This window comes from Mastomys coucha, unplaced genomic scaffold (genome assembly GCF_008632895.1).
Source record: "Mastomys coucha isolate ucsf_1 unplaced genomic scaffold, UCSF_Mcou_1 pScaffold6, whole genome shotgun sequence".
NCBI lineage: Eukaryota > Metazoa > Chordata > Mammalia > Rodentia > Muridae > Mastomys > Mastomys coucha.
In genome coordinates, this window is record NW_022196912.1 from 19726060 (window position 1) to 19748557 (window position 22498).

The 22498-nt window shown below is 42.5% G+C and overlaps 1 protein-coding gene across 1 annotated transcript in view; it reads right to left on the reverse strand.

The window, feature by feature from the left end:
• The window catches only part of Ttc27 (tetratricopeptide repeat domain 27), a 136586-nt gene that overhangs the window by 107741 nt on the left and 6347 nt on the right, over positions 1 to 22498 (reverse strand). Inside the window, exons 4-8 of the mRNA XM_031355431.1 lie at positions 21324 to 21464; positions 16054 to 16156; positions 8500 to 8664; positions 5329 to 5462; positions 1624 to 1736 (exon numbers count right to left, since the gene is read on the reverse strand). Of these exons, the coding sequence (XP_031211291.1) occupies positions 1624 to 1736; positions 5329 to 5462; positions 8500 to 8664; positions 16054 to 16156; positions 21324 to 21464 (656 nt within the window). The remainder of the gene's footprint in view (positions 1 to 1623; positions 1737 to 5328; positions 5463 to 8499; positions 8665 to 16053; positions 16157 to 21323; positions 21465 to 22498) is intronic.

Sequence of the window (22498 nt, forward strand, 5' to 3'; positions counted from 1 at the left end):
CACCTAGCCTGCACAAGAAAACCAAATAAATGGGGAATGAAATCATTTAAAACATACAACATACATATTCTCTGTCTCTGTCTCTGTCTCTGTCTCTGTCTCTGTCTCTGTCTCTCTCTCTCTCTCTCTCTCTCCCCGCCTCATAACAACAAGAATGATCCACACCTACTTAGCCCTTCAAGTCCTTCCCATCCTAAAAGCTCTGTGTCTCTATGTGAGTAAGAACACTAAAACCTTCTAAGACAGGATAAGTACGTCATTCAAAATAGATCAACTTCCATTCTCTCTGCAAAGCTTCTAATGTAAAGTGAGTGAAGTACGGAGAGGAGGAAAAATGTCAGAGACTCGCTTCCAAACAACAAACAATAAAAACCAACAAAACAATAATCCAGCCACATTTTAAGAAAAAAAATGGAAGAAAGGAATAAAAGAAAACTATTCCCATTGAATAGCATAAAATTCTATACTATTAAAAATAATATATATATCCATAGCTAGGTGGTGATGGCACACACCTTTATCTACTTTTTTCTTAAAACAAGATTTGTTTATTATTATAAATGAGTATACAGAAGAGGGTAGCAGATTTCATTATGGATGGTTGTGAGCCACCATGTGGCTGCTGGGACTTGAACTCATGACCTTAGGCAGAGCAGTCAGTGCTCCCACCCGCTGAGCCATCTCACCAGCCCTATTTTTTTTTTTTAATGTACATTGTTGTTTTGCCTGCATGTGTGTCTGTGTAAGGGTGTCGGGTCCCCTGGAACAGGAGTTAGAGATAGCCGTGAGTCGTTGTGTAGGTGCTGTAAATTGAACCCAGGACCTCTGGAAGAGCATCCAGTGCTCTTAACAGCAGACCATCTCTCCAGCCCCTTGCACACACCTTTAATCCCAGCACTTGGGAGGCAGAGGCAGGCAGATTTCTGAGTTTGAGGCCAGCCTGGTCTACAGAGTGAGTTCCAGGACAGCCAGGGCTACACAGAGAAACCCTGTCTTAAAAAGAAAAAAAAAAAAGTGTATGTATATATATTTACGTGTATTTAAATATTATATGTTATACATTTATGATACACCCACATATACACTTCTTTGGAGGTCAAAATAGTCTCAGCTGTAAAAGTGGTGCGTTCAAGAACAGTGCCAGCCGTGCAAGCATAAGAACCTGAGTTCAGACTCCTAGCACCCAGAGAAAAGCCAGCTATGATCATGTGCATCTGTAACCTACTCCTATGGAGACAAGGAAGGGATCCCCTGTATTGGCAGTGCATAGGTGAGCATCAGGTTCAGTGAGAAATCCTGTCTGAAAGAAGATAAGGTGGGGAGCACTGGTATGAACACCCACAGATTCCCTCTGCTTCCCCATGCATTTCACACACACAATCACTCTCGCCTATTATTTAGGATTTTATTAAACATCTACAACCAGTTGAAGATAACCAAAGACTAAGAGGAGCTACAAACTCAACAGATTCTGAACCTCTAATCCTTTAATTTGTTATCCAAGAAGTCTCCACCTTCACAAGCCATCCAATACTGCACAAGGAGGTTGTGATGAAGATCTTCCCAAACTCAGATGGACAAGAGTCAGAGTGCTCCCCGCAGCCAAGCCAGTCATGAACGTACCAGACCCCAAGGATCACAGCAAGGTCCTCAGCACACAGGTCTGGCATCTGAAACCGCTCACTATCTGCTAACTTCACTTCATTCAGAACAGTATCATCGTTGAGCTCAAGATTCTGATGGAACACAGAAGAAAATATTTAGAACAAAAGTTACATTTCATTCGTCCACTCATTCATTCAACAGACTGCTAAAGGAAATGATATTGATAACTGCTGGGTCTTCTGGAGGGAGGTTGGGGTACATTATTTTTGTTTTGATTTTCTTTGGAGTTTTTGTTTTGCTTGGTTTGGTGTTCTGTCTCTTGCTGGTATCTCAAACAGGGTCTCACTATGAGGCCCTGGCTGGCCTGAACTCACTAAGTAGACCAAGCTAGCCTTAAACTCACAAAAGTCCACTGCCTCAGCTTCCTGATTTTGAAGGCGTGTAGTACCACATCCTGTGTAGCACACCCTTCTGAATTTTTAAAGATGATATAATGTCTAAATGTGGTCAGCATACTGTTTCTGCTGGAATGTATTTAACTTGGAGGAACAATTCACCTTGTAGGAGGTTTGCCATGTGCACCTCAGTGGAACTGAAAGTGGTGGAGACTGACAGTAGTCACTACTGACTGACCAGCATGCAGAACCTCTGCAGAGTAACCCCACTACCTGTCCCCACCGACTTACACTCTCTTACCTGGCCAGCCTTCTTTCTACCCTGCCTCCCATCACTGGAGGGGTACGTATCCATCCCTGTGGTCATGGTTCTCGTCACATCATTAGCGTGGCCCAGCAGCCCAGGTACCACGGCCTGTCTGCCTCTCTCATCACTCAATCTGATGCCTGGAATGTGGACTGCCCTTCTAAGAGACAGAGTCAGGCACGCTGTGACACCCTCTTCTCCTCAGCAGCCAAGCCATTACTGCCACTTGCTAAACTACTGTATGGCAAGGCATACTGTTTTTGTAAAGTATCTTCATTAATAAATCTGTAAGATGGTCTATTTAAAAAAATATAAGGAAAATAAGTCTTAAAAACTAAAAAGGACTAGTGTTCAGAATATGGAAAGCTCTTAGACAACCAAAATTAAAAGTGGGCCAAAAATGTATGCAGATAGTTCAAATAAGAAGGTCTATAAATAGCCAACCAAGACACAAAATGTCCTTAAGAAGGAATAGCACAGTGGCTCAACAGGTACCAGCACTCACATGGTAAATCCCAAGCCCACATATGTGGACTGCTGTCAATCACAGGTGAGGGCAGGTGCAATGTAAAACCAGAGTCTGTGGTTGGGGACAGGGGACAGACAGACAAGGATGGAGAAAGATGGAGGAAGAGGACGAGCCAGATCCACGTGGCTTGAAATAGCCACAGGTAGCTATGGACATCATAGAAGAGCAATAAAGTAATGAAGGGCAATGTGTCCATCTAGGAGTGCACCTTGTGTTTATATCAATCTAGGTGGGCAGCTTGTGTTTATATCAATTGGCTCTGAGTTCACTGTGTGGGTCTTTTGTGGGTTGAAAATGTACTGATATAAACCTGACTGATAATATACAAGTCTCTGGAGTTTTGAGTTTTCTGGGTTACGGGGATTTGTGACAGCTAGCAACAGGGGTTGGATGACTGGGAACAGCAGTTCAGCAGCAAGTGAACCGCTGGGATAGGGGCAGGGAGACCACTGCGGCCTGAGGGTAGCCGGCGATAGCATGGATTGATTTTTTTTTTTTTTAATTATTACATGCAACACATGTAAGCAGTCACAATTGCTAAGAGAGGAAGAAATTCTCCAACAGGCCAAGCAACCTGCTCAGGGATGTGCTGTGCATCACCCATGCTGTGGTGGGCTCTTGAGCAACGCAGCTGCCTTTGAGTCATCCATGTCCCTCTAAGTAACCCTTCACCATACTCCTGTTAAGTCCCCAATAAATTTACTGGTTCCAAAGCTAGGCTTGACTAAGACACTCCTCAGAATGAACTAAATGACAGCTCTTCCCTCTCTCTCAGCCCTAGCCTCTCCCTGTGGCATTAGCCTCAGCATAAAATACAAATTTGGTACTCAGTGTACTTAAAGTAAATTTACTTATAGGTTCTAAAATGAAGTGTACCAAAGCATGGCCACTAAAGACATTACAATCAATAAAAAGGACAATCAAGAGCTGTAGATGTGGGGCTGGAGGGATGGCTCAAGAGGGACAAGCTCAGGCTGCTCTCCCAGAGGAACCAGGTTCCATTCCCAACACGCGTGCGGCAGCTCCAGTTCCAGAGGATCAATTCCCTCTGTTGGCTTCTGTGATCACTACACACAAAAGGTTCACAGATATATGTCAGGCAAGCACCCACACACATAAAGTAAAAATAAATCCTTAAAAAAAATTAACATATAAAACTGTACGTGTGGGAATCTCTGGAAAAATGAAGACATGTTTGTGGTCTCCATGAAAGCAACCATCCTAGACTTAAGTTCAAGCCACAAGACAAGAATTCACACACATGTCAAAAAGCATACAAAGTGGGGCTGGTGAGATGGCTCAGCAGGAAAGAGCACCGACTGCTCTTTTGAAAGTCGTGAGTTCAAATCCCAGCAACCACATGAAATCTGATGCCTTCTTCTGGTGCCTCTGAAGACAGCTACAGTGTACACATTAATAATAATAATAATAATAATAATAATAATAATAATATCTTTTTTTAAAAAAGCATACAAAGCAGCAAGCAACCCAATAACAACCGAGTTGAAGGCAGGTTGTAAAATGAGAAAAAAGGAATTCTGGTCATTCATTTATGTGTTTAGGAGTAGTCAGAGAAATGACAAGTCTCTGAATATTAAAAAAAAATCCACAGAAGAACAAATAAAGGGACTAATACAGAGCTGGGCGTGGTGACTCATGCCTACCATCCCAGTGTAGGGAGCAGGGACAGCCCTGAGTGAGTAAAGCCCTGAGCACTGCGACATGGATTGCTGACATGGATGGACACCATCATGCCAAGCACTCCAGGGATTGCCTCAGACCCATAGGAAAATGGCAGCATGGGCCAGGCCCAAAAGGAAAGGCAAAGTTTTCGACAGGAGCCCAAGGATAAGTGCTAACAGACTACTGATCAGTGTGTGTAGCGATTAGCAACTGCCCTGGATGTTCACAGCCTAAGACTGTTCACCTACAGACTTCCTATCCAGACTAGCTAAGCCCTCCCCAACCCTGTGCTGTGCCTAATAGACATGCTGCAGTTCCAGGGTACAGAGGGAGCGGATTCCCACCAGATCCCAGCTTTACTGCATGTGTCCGTGTGTCTGTCCTTTCTCCATTCCCTCAACACCTCACCCCCATCAGGGTTCTATGACCCTGCCAACTGGGCTGTGGTGTACCAGCACTTAGGAAGCTAGAGTAGGAGAGGCAGGAGCTGAAGGCCAACCTTGGCTACATAGCCAATCCCTGCTTCAAAAGGAAAACAACAAAATAAGGTATGGCAGCAGCAGTCTATTTGCCTGTCTGCCTCTTATATGTGAAGGGGCAGCACAGCAGCACTGCTAACTCTGCCTACTACACTGTAAGGGAAATGTGCTGTACGACTGCGGGCGCAGCTGGCACCCCCTGCAGTAAAATGCTTATCCCCATATTAGGTAAAAATAAGCAACGTCACAAAGGTTCTCACAGTCTCTTCTCATCACTCAGGGTTTGTGGTACTCACCTCCTGAAACAGTGACAGGAACTAAATAACTCACCTTGGCTAAACACTCCTGGGGCGTGGGTGCTGGGCTGAACTCAGGACTGGAAGGGGCATCCTCTGCTTTGTGGACATCTACAATCAGCTGTGCCACGTAATTTTCCTGGAATCGTGTCCTTTTTCCCAAAGCACCTGAAAATTAAAATAAACTCTTACCTGTGGGTTTGTCCGGCAGATTTATAGTACAATCATGATGACTAATACTTCCAGAGTGCTAAAGTGTTTTCTCCATACACAAATGAAAGACCTGAGGCCTAATGATGTTCAAATCACTTCAGATAAGCCAAAGCCAATGAACTACAGTGCCAAGGCTCACACTCACGATTTCTGACATGAGATTCTCAGTCTCCATTTTTGTTTATTTTTACTCTCTGTTGAAAAGAGTAACTTAAGTACTGTGGGTAGAATTCCCACATATCATACACATGTAATACACACATATGGAAAGACGAGCTGACACTTGTCACCACTCACTCAGGATCACAGGATCCTCTGCATTAAAGGCAGCACTTCGCTGGGGCCTCAGCTGCTAAATCCCAAGCGAGTACCCCATCCGGCTTCTCATGATACCAACATTTTCTTCCTTATGTCTCTGAAATAATACACTGCAGAGAGCTATTTTCAGACCACTTTGGAGAGAAGCAAAGTTTCAACAGCCATTCTCTGGAAAATGTAAGATTACTAAGAGCAGCTGACAAAATCTGCTTCCTATATGAGAGGACTCTAGCTGAGTAACTGTCAACCCTGTAAACACGTCATGCTCAAGACGGTCACTGAAGTGGCTTCAGAGTTTATTTCTTTATAGTAAGTCTACAGCTGAGTTGATAAAAAACAATCTGGTTCTCATTTTTTTATTTGTGAGTATGCTTATATTTTCAAGTTCTTCACCTCTACTTTGGGAAAAATAAACTGTAATAACCATTAAATATACCACTGATTAAAACTGAATATATAAGGCACCATGCCATTAATACTTAAATAATCCCCCAAAAGTCTCCTATAACAAAAATATTTTAAAAAAAATCTCTGAAATGAACCTCATAAATTTATTACATGTAACTATACTCTCAAATACTGACAAAACTCCAAGTTATTTATGGCATTGTTCCAAAAACCATAAACTAGATATTTAGTAACTTTTCCCACACAAACACTGTAATAAAAGATGGCTAAGGTCCCATATGGTCATATAAGACTCATGATACAGCTACAGGACTTTACTGAGTAATACTGACTCAATAAGAAGCAACAAAGATGGGAGCTGAGAACAGACCTACTAGATGATCTAGGTCTAGCATGGGGCAACAGTCTCAGGGATGCTCAGCCTGAACCTGGATGCTGCTAATGCTGGCTCTCATTAGTCATCCAACTATACCACGATGGATTAGGAGAGAGCAGCATGCGGTACAAAGCAGGGCTTCTTATCGGATACTCAGAAGAAACCACAGAGGATTTAAGAAAAATTCTGTAACTCATTCACTCTCTCAGCATACACATGCAGTACACGTCCTATATAGCTTCAGAGGGTAACTAGCTAGGGAGAGGAGAATGGATAAAGAAAACGGCAGACACATGGGCACATGCACAGACTAACTGGGATCAGATGGTATGGGCCCTAGGATGCAGAAGCCACTGCACCCTAGAAGCTCAGCATGCTCATTATATATAATTGAACAGGGAGGCAGGGTGATTTATTCTATACAGATAAATAAGGAGGCAGAGTTGTTATATGCAGCTGAACAAGGAGGCAGAGTTATTACACGCAGCTGAACAAGGAGGCAGCATTTTGGGGCAGGTACAGGCTATGCAGGGGCGTGGTCTGTAAGCTGTAACATCTAAGTGGAGAAAGCTCAGTGGACACTTTGTGCACACTGTCTGCACACTGTCAACAGTCACACTAGAACCTGAGGAAGGCTCTTCCATTGCTCTGAGCCTCATGGAGGAAGGCTTTGCCTCCGCCTTCCCTCCCTGCCCCCACCCCCACCCCATGAGACTGAAGCACTGGTCTGAAGTCAAAAAAAACACATCCACTTGGAACTTCACTTGTCCTTGCAATATTGAGCACTTGCTATATTTTTCAGTTGGCATCTCTCTCCCCTCTCCCTCTCCTTCTCCCTCTCTCTTCCCCTCCCCCTCCCCCTCTTTCTCTCTCCCTCTCTGTCTGCCCTGGCTGTCCTAGAACTTACTCTGTAGACCAGGCTGGCCTTGAATTCAGAGATCTACCTGCCTCTGCCTCCTAAGTGCTAAAATTAAAGGTGCTTGCTTGCTTTCTTCCTTTCTTTATTTATTTACTTTTATTTTATATACATCAGTGTTTTGCCAGCACATATGTCTGAATGTGGGTGTCATATCCCCTGAAACAGGAGTCACAGACAGTTGTGAGTTGCTATGTGGTTGCTGGGAGCTGAACCCCGGTCCTCTGGAAGAGTAGTCAATGCTCTTAACCACTGAGCCATCTCTCCAGCCCTCAGATGGTATTCTCAAGCACTGAAGACATACCTAAGAAATACAATATGGAATGCAACAAAGGATGGAAACAGTGTTTGCAAGAATGGGCACTACACGGGGGTGGAGCCAAACTGGGGAGTAAAGAGAGGTCTTTGAAGGTTTACAGCAGAACCAAATGGTCCAAGGTCCACTCCTGGCTGCAATGATACCAAACAAGAAATGGACTCTATGAAAAAAGACAACATGTAATTCCAAATTTGTTCTAAAGAATTTTCAGATAAAATCTTTAAAATGTATTGTGAAATAAAAAATAGGTAGGCTCTAGAAAATCAAATACTAGACCAAATATGGTAGGGCATCCCAGATTCCAACACTAAGGAGACTAATTCTAGTGGTGCCCATTCTTGTAAATACCACAAGTTCAAGGCCAGCCTAAGCTATATATAAAAAATAAATAAAATAAATAAATCTAGAGGATAGAAGATTATAAACACAGCCCAACAAGTTTGCTTTATATCTTGAGGTCAGTCTAGCCTACACTTAAATAAAATAAAAAGGGCTGGAGAGATAGTTCTGCCAATAAAGGTTATGGCTCACAACCAAAAGGACAAAAAAAAAAAGAACAAAAAAAATCAAATGCAAAATACAATACAAGCTGCCAGCATACATACTAGCTTTACTGTAAAGTGAAATCAAGTATCCGTGAAAAGTACGATCTCACCTGTCAGGTCAATCTGTAACTTGCTGATGTCTTTAGCAGTACTGAACCGGTCTTTTGCTTCTTTATATTCATAATAATATAAAAATACATGTGCACATTCCAGATGAAACTGAATAGACAAAAGTCGACCTGAATCACCTTCAAATAAATTCTCTTGTTTCATCACTGTGAGACAAAAGATGAAACACTAAAAATTAAGATGTGTGCAATGTAGAGTCCCAAAGAGTAAAGTATACATCACAGGGTTTAAATTATTTTGAAGTTTTTTAAATACAGAAAAGAACACAAATACAACAGTAATCAACAGCTGAGATTCTCTAGATCTATACGCTTCAAATGCAGAGCTACGACTCTATAGACAGCCTTCTGTACCCACACAATCAGCCTTCAAATGCAGAGCTACGACTCTATAGACAGCCTTCTGTACCCACACAATCAGTCTTCAAATGCAGAGCTACGACTCTATAGACAGCCTTCTGTACCTACACAATCAGTCTTCAAATGCAGAGCTACGACTCTATAGACAGCCTTCTGTACCCACACAATCAGTCTTCAAATGCAGAGCTACGACTCTATAGACAGCCTTCTGTACCCACACAATCAGTCTTAGGGGATGCTACTCGCAGCACTGATCCTTCTTACAGAAACACGGCTAGAAACACGGGAACACAGGATGCTGACCAAACCAATCTGTAAATCACACACCATAGAAAATCTGAAGATTATCTGAGCTCACTTCATAGAAAATATGTAGGAAGCAGAGCTGGGATTCCAGTGTGACAGGATTTACCCTGTCCAATTATATTAAAGTGTTAGTGTAGCAGAAGGCCTGTGATTGAACAGGGAAAAGGGAGGCAGAGCGAAGAGTTGGAGAGAGAGGGTAGGAAGCAAAATGGAGGGCAACAAGCAGGTTGACTCAGAATCTGAGTGGTTTTAAATAGACACAGGTAGATTTAATATCATATAAGGATAGAATAATTGGGGTAACTTGTCTAATCTAAGTGGGCAGCTTGTACCACTATCAATTGGCTCTGAATTTATTGTGTGGGCATCCTATGAATTGAGAATTTATTGATATATAAATCTAACTGACAAGCTTTTTGTAGAGTTTTGTTTCTACCGGGTTGCTGGGTGTTATGGTGACTGCCCTGGGTGGACAGTCACTGTATGGGGCTGGCATGGCAGCAACTGCCAAGGGAACTTAGCCAGTTGGGTACAAACATTTCAGCAGCTCTGAGCCAGAGAGACCCTCAAGTTGAGAACACTCTACTGGAGCCATGTGGCCCGCCAGTGTCCAGTGTAGTGTGGGACCGAAAAGGTGACATGCCCCCAAGTCCAGCAATGAGGGTAGCATGAGGGCACTGCCCTGAACCCTGTTCAACCACAGATCCCAAAAGAGAGCTGAAAAAGATTTCCAAGCAAAGGAAAGGGGGAGCTCATCACCAAGATACCTTTGATCAATGGAGTAAGTGCTAAGCTGTTGGACTTTTCAGTTTTATACACGCATGCACGCATGCATGCACACGCGTGCAACACACATTCTGTAGGAACAGAAGAGAAAACACTGTCCCCCAGGACAAAATGAAAAGGGTGGAGGACCACAGTCCCCAACTACAGTCTTCCAAACTTCCAAAAAGAGCCCACCTGTCAGGCCTGCAAGGTGGGAAGGTGCCCCTTTAAGCAACAGTTTTCAATGAGGGCTCAGGCACGGAACTATTTAGAACTTCTGGTACAATGCAAAAGCTGCAAGGTCCTAAAACCATTCAAAGGGAAACTCTAACGTTAGTTAAACTACTATGCACAGAACTTCCAAGAGTGAAATGCAGAGAGAAAGAACTGATTACTGCCAAGAGCAAGCACCTTCCCACAAGAAAGCGAGTCTCTCATGATAAAGCATGAAAAGCACAAAGGGACAACTGCAGAAGGGCCCGGCTCTACACCAAGATGCCGACTTAGAAACAGCACACTGGAAGAATACTTGAAATACATCCAAACCAGCTGAGGGCTGGGGAGGAAGGCGCTTGACGGAAGCTTTGAAGCTGGGAAGCCCAGACCATCATTCTGCTGTCCCCTAGGGGACAGTGTTTTCTCTTCTGTTCTTACAGAGTGTGTGTGCACGCAAGTGTATCTCAGTCAACTTGACTCTGTCAAGTGAGTTAGCTAGACAGGATGACCTCTACAGGGCCTTTCCAAAGATTTCAGACAAGGATATTGGTGCAGGAATGGAAAGGGAGCCAGACATGGAACCCTTAAGGAAGAACTAACAGGATTCAAGAACCAGCTGGGTCAACTGTAAAAAAGAGTTTCAGCTCTGGTAGACTCTGGTAGGCTTAAGTAAAAGAGGAGCATGATGATCAATAGACATACACTTAGTATTAGTACTATGTAAGTTCTCTGTTGTAATTCATACTCATGACCTTGTAGACAAAATGTCAACCCATACATTTAAAACATGAGCTAAACACGAAATCTCTTCCCAAGAGATTTTTTTTTTAATGCTGTGTTAAATGATATATTTAAGAACACTCATTCCAAAATATCAAAAAGAAATGTTATCACTGAATACATCAGTCTTTGGCTGTGAGAACACCCTAACCCCAGGGTCACACAGCTGCAGGGCGAAGACACTACAGAACTCGCTCACAAAATATTTTCACATGTTTCTTCTTAGACATGTCTTCCTGAGTTCAAACTGCACTATTCTACCTCACGCACTCCGTCCAATGCACTTTCAGTATCTGATCCAACAGTCAACTGCACAACTGTGGCCCATCTAGTCCAGCATCCCAAAGAATGCCTCACACTGTGCTGAGGAACATATGGTTCATGACTCTGACCTATTCCTTTCATAAATGTGATCTGCCCAGCGAAGTGGTGCTGATGCATGCAGTGATAGGCTCTGTCTATCTCACTGAAGTAACATTCCTGGACACGAGCAAGATCTCAGCTCTTCATAAAACCCTTTCATATGTCTCACAAGCTGAAAAATTCCTGACAACTTCTGATGGTCCTTCAAGGGCAATATTTCAAATATAATATCCTTCAGAACAATTTTTCCCCCGGCCCCATTCGCTCCAGACTCACTCACTCCGGCCACATTTATTTCATATATGTGGGTACACTGTCACTGTGTTCAGACACAGCAGAGGATGGCATCAGATCCCATTACAGATGGTTGTGAGCCACCATGTGGTTGCTGGGAATTGAACTCAGGACCTCTGGAAGAGCAGTTGGTGCTCTTAACCACTTAGCCATCTCTCTAGCCCCCCAAATATTTTTTAAATAAAATTATTTATGAAATATTACAGACCACTTCAGACATAGCTAAAATGTCTAATTATGGAAAGCCACCAAATTGTGGCCAGATAAAGTGAAAAATGTGGATTAGCCTTGAAGAACAACATAAAAATTCTTGGTTGCAGAACCCACTGCAGAAATGCCATAGGCAACTGGGGTTGTGAGTCACCTACAGGCAGATTTCCAGCTATCTCAGTCAACCATTCCTGCTTTTGAACTGATTTTTAACTTCTAGAAAAAAAAAAAAAATCCCTCTAAAGCACACAATATGGTTCCAACCTTTTAAAGGACCATAGGGTTTTTTAGAGTTTTTTTTCTCTTAATAATGAAGGCTACACCTTACAAAGATGAGTCACTAAGATATATTATAGATATAGCAATAAATACAGGTGTATTAATATGGGACAATGTGGAAGAGGAATAAAAATAACTTTATCAAAATTATACCAAATTAGGTTTGCTTTAAAAACAAAAAACTCCTAGTAACAACACCTGGTCTTCCTCTTCAATAACCAATTTTCCACAAAAGCACAGTGAAGTGTAAGAAGCTACACAACAGCCTTTGGAATATAATGCAACTGTCATTATATAAAATTCAATAGTGGACTGGGTTCTCACAGCACTCTCTTCCAAATGCCTTCCTTGTCCTCCAGGAATATCACCTTTGCTCCCATCAGCATCAACGACATTCAATGCATCCCTCCCGGGCTTTCAAACCTTTGTCCTGCTTCATGAACTACAAGGCTGTTCCCTTGCACAGTTCTTTCACAGAGTAACCCCACTTCATTTCAAAAACATGTGGTGGCATAAACCAGGAAAGAGCAAGTTTACATAGCTCTCACTTGCTAAAAACACGAGACAACACACTGCCTACTAAACAGGTACTGTGTCCTCATTTCTCCAGACTCCACCTCTCCCTGCATTCTGAAGAGAATGTCATACCTAAGCAACACTGGTGAGGAGACTGAAGGCCACACTAACTACTCTTCTCTAGGCTCCAAGTAGAAACATGAAAGCCAAGTACTGAAGAAAAAAAGGTAATTTGTTCAATTTTGTTACTTAGAAAATATATTGTCAGGGTTAAGAGCACTGGCTGTTCTTCCAAAGGGCCCGTATTCAATTTCCCAGTTCCCCCATGGCAGCTCACTACCATCTAACTCCAGTTCTAGGGGATATGATGCCTCTTCTGGCCTGTGAGGACACCTTACACATGTGGGTCACATACATCCATGTAGGCGAAACTACACATAAAAAGTGAAACAAAATAAACTTTAAAAGTAAATTGGTCTCACCGGGCAGTGGTGGTACACACCTTTAATCCCAGCACTTGGGAGGCAGAGGCAGGCAGATTTCTAAGTTCGAGGCCAGCCTGGTCTACAGAGTGAGTTCCAGGACAGCCAACGCTACACAGAGAAAACCTGTCTTGAAAAACCAAAAAAAAAAAAAAAAAAAAAAAAAAAAAAAGTAAATTGGTATCAAAAACAACAAAAAAAAGTAAATTGGATACATTTAATATGTATTATTGTACAGAAAAGCAAATTAACTGATTTTGGTTTGTTATTTTAAGACAAGAGGTCATTATGTTGTCCTAGTTCAAATATAAATTTTGGGCTCAAGAGATTATTCTGCTTCAATCCATGAATTGCTGGTTCAGCAGATCTACACCATATTAATTCACTATCTCAAGTCAGGTATAGGTTTCAGGGCAGAATAATTGTTGACACACAAAGACAACACTTAACCTCTTGTGGTTTTACTGTCAACTGTCCCACATGCTGTCACTACCTAAAAATTCTCAAAAACCAAAGACTTGGTACAAACATACAAACAAGCCAATTCTTTGCTTTCCTTTTAAACCATGTATAGATGTCCATTTTATTAGCAAATACTTATATATTTCTATCCAAAATAAAACAAAAGTTAGGAAATACTTTTAACCAATCACATAGCTGAATGAAATTACTACGTATACTTCTACAATCCTTCCCACTCTATGCTAGCCTACTTATTAATATACAGATAAACCCTTGAAGGTAATAGACTCCAAAAACAAATCCAGATTCCTGCAGTCGACTCATGCCTCATTTACGGATGGATCACTGCGCCTCTACCAGAGCTATGGGAACCACCATCCCTTGACTCCCTACTAAACACACCTGCATACAGTCACACTGCACTAGACTCAGGATGTGAAAGAATATAGGTCTTGGAACCAGGCACAGCCAAAAATCAAACCCCAGCTTTGTAAATCAGAAATCTATTACTAACTGCAAATACATTTGTATTCAAATACTCCTTTACACTAAGAGATTTGGTTGAGGAATTTTTTTATGATTTTACTCTTCATTTTTTTTTGTTTGTTTTTGTTTTTTGTTGTAGTCGTTTTTGTTTTTCAAGACAGGGTTTCTCTGTATAGCCCTGGCTGTCCTGGAACTCACTCTGTAGACCAGGCTGGACTTGAACTCAGAAATCCACCTGTCTCTGCCTCCCAAGTGCTGGGATTAAAGGCATGCGCCACCACTGCCTGGCTTTTACTCTTAATTTTAATTACACATATATGTGTGTGATTCTATGCACATCAAAGTAGATGTCTTTAGAGACCAGAAGAGAGTATAAGCTCTCCTGCGAGCTGCCACAGAGTACTAGAAACTGAGTTCAGACCCTCTGGAAGAGCAATGAGCATCTCTCCAGCCTTATTTGGCAATTTCTGCAAGAAAAGCCATTCTACAAGCAAAGGGACCTGAAGGCAAGTGTCAAGGTGCCCAATGTCCTCCTCTCCTTGAAGGCCTTCCTAGGGAAGATGAGGGGAAGGGCAGCAAGAGCATAAGTGAGCCCTGGCAAGCTTGTCTGCTGTGACTCTGGGAAATCTCTCTCTCGTTGGTGTTTTAGTACACTTTCTGTCTAATGCTATAAACTATTAAAACAATAAGGCAAATGTAAAAGTGTCTTCTGCTGCCATCCTCAGGAAAACATGTTCTATCAAATGTCTTTAAAATTAAGCTTTCCTTCTGGTTCTTCAAAGGAAAAAGAATAATTCCCTAGTCCAGGTAAAATTTATCTCAGTTTACTATAGCTCTAGCTTAAGCCTTTTAAAAATGATAATAATAAATGATGCTTATATTTGTTTCTAATAAAATTTCTTACATACACACACAAAAAAAACAGAAAATATTAAAATACCTCCAAGTAATTTGTGATGAAAATAATAGCAGTCCACTGGGCATGCTCTCCCAGCACATATGCAGTTTAATTCCAATACTTTAATTCCATTACTCAGAAGGCAGAGGACGGCAGATCTCTGAGTTTGAGACCTGTATGGTCTATATAGGAAGACCCTTTACGCAGACAGACAATAATGATCTACATAGAATACTTCTTTCTAAGCAGGTAATAAAAACAAAACTGATCATTCTTTTTGTTTTTTAAAGATAGGGTCATAGTCAGGGGGATGGTGGTGTACATATTTGATCTCAGCAAAAGGATCTCTGTGAGTTTGAGGCAGCCTGGTCTCTACAGAGTGAGTTCCAGGTCAGCCAGGGCACCCTGAGAAACCCTGTCTCAGGGAAGAGGTAGGAGGGGAGACAGGGTCTAAGTATATAAACACATACGCAGACCAAGCTGCTCTTACAGAGCTCTCCCTGCCTCTGGCATTAAGTGCTGCAATTAAAGGTATGTTCCACCATGCCTGGCATTGTGTGTTGTAAAACTCAAAAGGCCAAAAGAGTGGGCAAGAGATGCTGCTGGGAGACAAAGCACCCACTAAAAGTGTGAGGCCCTGGCTTTGGTCACAGAAAAGAAGAAGGGGCTCAGTGCTCGGCACCTAGTAATGATGGAACCCATCCAAAAGAAAAAGAAATACGTTCAAATAGGAAGCCATAACTATTAGTCAAAGGATACATTCAAGTGAAACCGATTAGACAAGAAATTAAAATGAAGTACATGCATATCAAACAAAAATCTTCTAAATGGACAGGGTAGCCAACACCTATAATGCCAACTGAAGCAGGAGAATTGTGAGTTTAAGACCAACCTGCCTCCAAACAAACAAACAAGCCGGCCAGCAAATGGTTCAGCAAGTAAAGATGTTCACTGTGGGAGCCCGGCAGCCTGAGTTTGACTCCCAGCTTCCACAAAAGGTGGAATAGGAGTGTCTACTCCAAAGCTGTCCTCTGACCTCCACATGTCACAGGCAGACATGCGTTTACAACACATATACAGTAATAAGTGAATAAGGAAAGTTTTAAATCTGCTACATACCTTGATCAATACAGTTTTTGGCAAGAGCGAAAAGCTGAAGTGATCGCTCCTCAAGCAGCTGTTGGTGAATATTCACATATCTCAAAGTCCACCATGGCAAGCTCTAGAAAAAAGTACCACGTAAGCTGAAACTAAGAAACACTTAAGGAGAAAAATTACATTAACTGAGACTAATTTGCGGGATATTTTTATACTCAAGAAACTTACTCCTTGATACGCCTAATCATCCATGCATGTTCTCAACAGTATCAAAACCTGCGGCCATGTCCTCTTTAGCCACATGCTTTCTGAAGCTGCTTCAGACTTCCCATCCCCCTTAAAATGGCCATGACAAGCATCTACTCTGCTGTGGCACTCCACTCCCTTCACAACCCAAGTACCAACAACTTAATGTACCCACTGAGCACACAGCAGCTTTTCTTTATTCACTCCTATTTGGTTTGGCATGACCAATACCTCTTCATTAAGAAAGACAACAAGGGCCAGGGAGATGGTTTGGCAGGTAAGAGCAGTTGCTGCATGGGCATGAGGCCCCTCGAGGCCAAATCACCATCATACACATAAAAAAATCCACAAGTGACTGTAATTCAGAACTGGGCATCAGAGAGAGAAGGGTCTTGGGAGCTCAGTGGCCAGCAAGCCAAGCAGAAGACACACATACACACACACACACAAACACACACACATACTCACACACACTCACAGTCACACACACTCACATTCACAAACACACGTTCTCTCTCTCTCTCTCTCTCTCTCTCTCTCTCACACACACACACACACACACACACACACACACACACACACGAGGGAAAGAGAGGGAGGCATCAGGGAGAAAGGATGGGGAGAGACAGACAGAGAGAGGAGAGGAGGAAGAGGAAGAAGTAGAGACAATGAAGACAACTGCAGAACAAGAATCCATAACAGTATTGATTCACATCTGCACCCTCAACACTGGGGGTGAGTGGTGGGGATAAATGAATGCCTGGATCTTACTGGCCAACCTCGTCAAATCAATAAGCCAGATTCAGTGAAAGACTGTGTCTCAAAAATTAAATGGAAAACCCAGGCATACTCAAGGAAAAGGCAGGTGGGTCTCTGAGTTTAAGGCCAGCCTGCTCTACATGATGAATTCTAAGACATTTAGGGTTACATAGACAGTCCCTGTCTCAAAAGAAAAACAAAACAAAACAAAAACAAAAACAAAAACAAAGTCGGGCGGTAGTGGCGCACGCCTTTAATCCCAGCACTTGGGAGGCAGAGGCAGGCGGATTTCTGAGTTCGAGGCCAGCCTGGTCTACAAAGTGAGCTCCAGGACAGCCAGGGCTACACAGAGAAACCCTGTCTCGAAAAAAAAACAAACAAACAAAAAAAAAAACAAAAACAAAAACAAAAACAAAAATTAAAAGCAATGAAAGAAGACAGCAAACACTGACCTCAACACAAACACACACTTACACACAATGCACTGTGTACACCCCCATAGTAACACACTGTTCCACTGCCCCATCCTCACCTTCCTCTAGAAAAGGTCATATCATACAGATATTCTTCTCTACATATCCATGTCTATAACTATATAGGTACAAGTCATAATACATATGGTAAAGCAGTTATTAAAATATGAAGTATGAGTATATACTGGGCCATCTATGTTACTTAGTCATGGATCCCTCCTCAAAAAAAAAAAAAAAAAGTTATCCTGAACTATATTACATGAATTCGTGAGAAACTATTTTTCCTATTTCTGTAGCAAGACTTAGTTATCAAAAAAAAAAATTTTACTTGAACTTAATATCTTATCTGATTAAGCAGTGTGTTTCTCATAAACCTAGTATAACAGTTCTGAAGTCTTGGGAGACTGAAATAAAAGGATCAAAATTCAAGGCCAGCCTGGGCTACACAGTGAGTTCAAGACCTGCTGAGCAACTTAGTGAATTCAATGCCTGCTGTCCACATCAGTACCACAGAAACGGGGAGGGATCCCCTTCCAATCAGCTCCACACAGCAGATGTAATTGAAGCCACAAATGAACTTCTGACTTTACAAAGAAATCCTTTTTCATTACTAATGCTGCTTCTCAGTCCACAGAAAAGTTATCTAAGAGGAAGGAAGTTTTCCCTGAAGTGTTCCCTCAATTTCCCTCTTTCTAGTCACTGAGGCTCCTGAAGTCAGCCTACTTTCACTCCCTCCCCTTATCTGCCATCAGGGCGATGAGCCAGGCTGACTGAGTAACTCTTTCCCCTCCTAGACAAGGCCCTTCCTTCAGGTGCCTCCAATCAAAAGGCTGTGCTGTTAAGAAAACATATGACCTAAGGTGCTGAGCTCTTTAAAATCTGTTCTGTGTTTTAACTCTGTAGGGAGGAGTGTAGAACCAACCGAGCGCTTTCCTTCAGCTCTGCTGGGAACTACAAAGGCCTTTTAACAGCTCAGAACAAAAAAGCTGAGGTGCTGACAAAACCAGAAACTGACATCTCACTACAGAAGATGTCTCTTTACCTCCCCTCCTATTAAGGCACTTACTTCAGTCAGCAAAGACTGACCAAGAAGTCAAGAACCTTCCCCACTGCAGAGTCAGTAAATAGGAATTCATTCTGTTTGAGGTTTCCTCCATTTTATTTTTTATTTTTCAGTACTGGGCACTGATCACCATGGTAGGTAAGTGCTCTACTGCTGACCTATACTCGTCTCTCATTCTATTTTACAGTAAGGAAATTGCTAGAGATATTACCTGGCCTAAGGTCACGCAGCTGAGGAGAGACAGCTAGAGAACTGTGGCCTAAATTTCAAGGCTAAGGCTTACCCAGTACGCACATTACTAATTCTAGTCCATAGACTGAGTAGACAGGGCAGAGGTGGGGCAAAGTACAGTTGTACAAATGTCAGAGTAAACACTGGGATACATTTCTTTAAGGAGTTGTATAGCTTTTCTTTATGTTTTTCTTTTTGCTACTTTGTGGGTTCTTCCTGCATTCGTCTCCTGTCTCCTATCTGCCCTGGCTCAGCTCAGCTTCTCCTGTCTCCACTGTCGCCAACTGTCTTCTTTAACCGTACTCTCTGACCCTACTCTTCTGTCTCCTGGGACCTCCTCTTCTCTGACCTCACGCTACTCCTCCATCTCAGCCTCTGCTGGCTTTTTTATAACCTCTCCTGTGCCCAGACATTAAGGTCATAGGGTCAAGCAGTTCTAATGGCTAAGCATCCCCAAAGAGGCCGTTAACTAGCCACTGGGGATCCTTTAAAGGGATAGACACACAAAATAAATCACACTACAGAGTTGATTCATTCAAAAATTAATTTAAAATGGGGCTGCTGTCTAACTCATAGGCAGAGCTTGTCTAACAGACCTTGTAAGCTTGCAAGACCCTGAGTTTGCTCATCATTGTTGAAATAACAACTTCCAAGGAAGTTAACTTACTTAAGTATGCAGTGCCTCTTTACCACTTAGGAGAGAAACAGGATTACAGCATCACTGAGAGAATTATACAGAGGCTGAAGAGACTGCGTGAGCTCTCACAGGGTGCTCAAGCTTGGTTCCCATGCCCATATCAGGTGGACTTATATGAGGGACGCCTGCAGCATGTGCACTCTGCTGCAGGCCCCACACAGGGATGCACATACACATAATTAAAACAAAATAAATTTATAAAAAGAGGGGCTACTGTAAATCTTCACCATCCCACTAAAGGGTGTGGGGTTTGGAGAGATAGCTCCAAAATTAAGAGAACTAGCTGCTCTTCCAGAGGACCTGGGTTTGATTCCCAGCACCCACATGGTCTAAGAACCTTTTGGCCTCTGCAGGTACCAGGCATACATGTGATGCACACTAACATATGGCGTATGTGAAATCCTGAGTGAACGTGTATTGTTTGACATGGCCATGGCCAGCCGGGCAGTGGTGGTACATGCCTTTAATCCCAGCACTTGGGAGGCAGAGGCAGGTGGATTTCTGAGTTCCAGGACAGCCAGGGCTACACAGAGAAATCCTGTCTGGAAAAACTAAAAAAAAAAAAAAAGGTAGAGAGAGAGAGACATGGACATGGCCACGCCAGGGACTTCGGGGCCTTAGAGTTATGGAAAATGGCAAGGCCTTCTCCGGGTGAGAGTCAGAAATGGGAAAGCCTTCCCTGGTCCATGTAGAGTTGCTGATACTGTGTACAGAAAATGTCCACCACGGTGGCTCTCTCCTGCACTCCCACAGCCATGTTTACAGCCTGAAGACTGCTCCCCTACAGAGACTGCTCCTACTGTTAACAGTTAAACTTGGTTCCTCACTCAGCTGTGTCCAATAACCTTGGCTCCTTCCTCAGCTGTACATAATAAATACAGCTTCTAAAGTGCGGCAGCTGCGCCATCAGAGACTACCCCAGCTTCTCTGCATTTACACGTGCACTCCAATCTCAGGGATCCAACACACTGGTCACACACATGGCGCACACATAAACTGACAAACTACCCATAGACAAAAATAATAATAATAATAATAATAATAATAATAATAATAATAATAATTTTTTTGTTGTTGGTTTTTGTAGACAGGGTTTCTCTGTATAGTCTTAGCTGTCCTGAACAAACTCTGTAGACCAGGCTGGCCTCAAACCCAGAGATCCACCTGCTTCTGTCTCCTGAGTGTTGAAGGTATATACTGCCATGCCCAGCCACAAAGCTTTATTGGAACACATACTGGACCTCTACTGACAGACTGTGGCTGTTCTCAAACTACCCACAGTAGAGCTAAGCATTCACCATGCAGACTAAACATTCCACAGCTGACAACCTCTACCTACACCTGAGACCTCTGCACTTCGAGTGCCTATAAACTTCCTGTGTGATTGTTTGGCCTCACTGCTGTGTATGAGACCTGAGGAAAGTACAGAGCAGATAGTCAACAAATGCTCTACTACACGCAACACAAAGAACGATCCGGAGCCCAGGGATTCAGATTCCTTCCTTTCTCGCTAACACTGAGTGTCATTAGCTCAGATCTGTAACAAACCACCAATGGTGCTCTTGAAACTTTACTTAAGATTCAACAAACGAATGCACACACATACACACAAACATTCTTACTCTCTCCTATTAAGAAGGATCTCAATACAATCTCATCTTATACAAGATAATTCTCACAATATCTTTCCTTATTTTCATGAAGACTTTTAAAATAAAGATATAGAAAACAAAATATATTGAGACACAGGCAGTATCAGTTTGATGTTCACAGACACAAAAGGACCTGTGTGGAATGTCCACAGAGCCTTCCCTTGCCTTACCTGGAGAGCTGTTAATTTATGTCTGATGTTCACTAGGATAATGCGTGCTATTAGCAGCAGTATGGGCTTTGAAGTGAGGCTGTAGACTGATTCACCATCTAGAATGAGGAGACTCATAATAATAGCATCCAGTCCTTTGACCTGAAAAAGGTGTGCAAGGTTTATACAACTTAAGAAAATATCCAGTTATATGTCACAATAAATACAGATATCTCAACTAATTCAGGTTAAAATGAGACCATTCATTAATTACATAGGAATAGACACCATACACAATCACAGCCTTGCAAATGTCACTAGAGACCTACAAACCTATCCTGCCCTGTCAGCCACACAAATGAGAAACAGAAACTCAACCAAAATGTTAAAAGAAAATTAATTGACTAAGAAGATGGGACGAATCAAAAACTCTATATACTCTAGAGGCTGGGGCAAGAAGATCGCTTGAGTTTAGAAGTTTAAATAGGTTTATGTGACAGTGCAGTGCAAGAATAGCATCACGTGAGGAGCCCCTCCCAGGGGAGCAGACAGGAGTGAATTTACTTCAGATTATTCATTACAACTGTTGCTTATATGCCTCCACGGAAAAAAACGTTTTTGCCACATGAGGCCTGCCAGTTTGTGCAGTTTGCCCCTGTGACAGTATACATTACTTATGTGCCTCTTTTATTTATTTATTTTTATTTTATGTACATTGGTGTTTTGCCTGCATGTATCTATGTGAGGGTGTGAAACCCCTGAAGCCGGAGTTACAGGCAGCTGTGAGCTGCCGTGTGGATGCTGGAAATTAAACCCAAGTCCTCTGGAAGAGTAGCCAGCACTCTTAACTGCTGAGCCATGTCTCCAGCCCCTATGTGCCTCTTTTTAACCCTCTGAGTATAAACTGCCTGAAGCTCTGAATAAAGCTGGCTATCCCATCAGAGTACATCTCATTTACTAGCTCCACTCTCCCAGCTCCCAAGGCCTCCAAGGAATAAACAGGTATATATATGTGGTTAGGTCCAGGGCCTCATCTACATTTGTCAAGAAAGAGTCATGGTTAGATCTTAAGGTCAAAGACTGATGGCAATTTAAACAAGATAGTAAAACCCTGTGTCAAAAAAGGAAAGAAGGTTAATCCCAGCACTTGGGAGGCAGAGGCAGGCAGATTTCTGAGTTTGAGGCCAGTCTGGTCT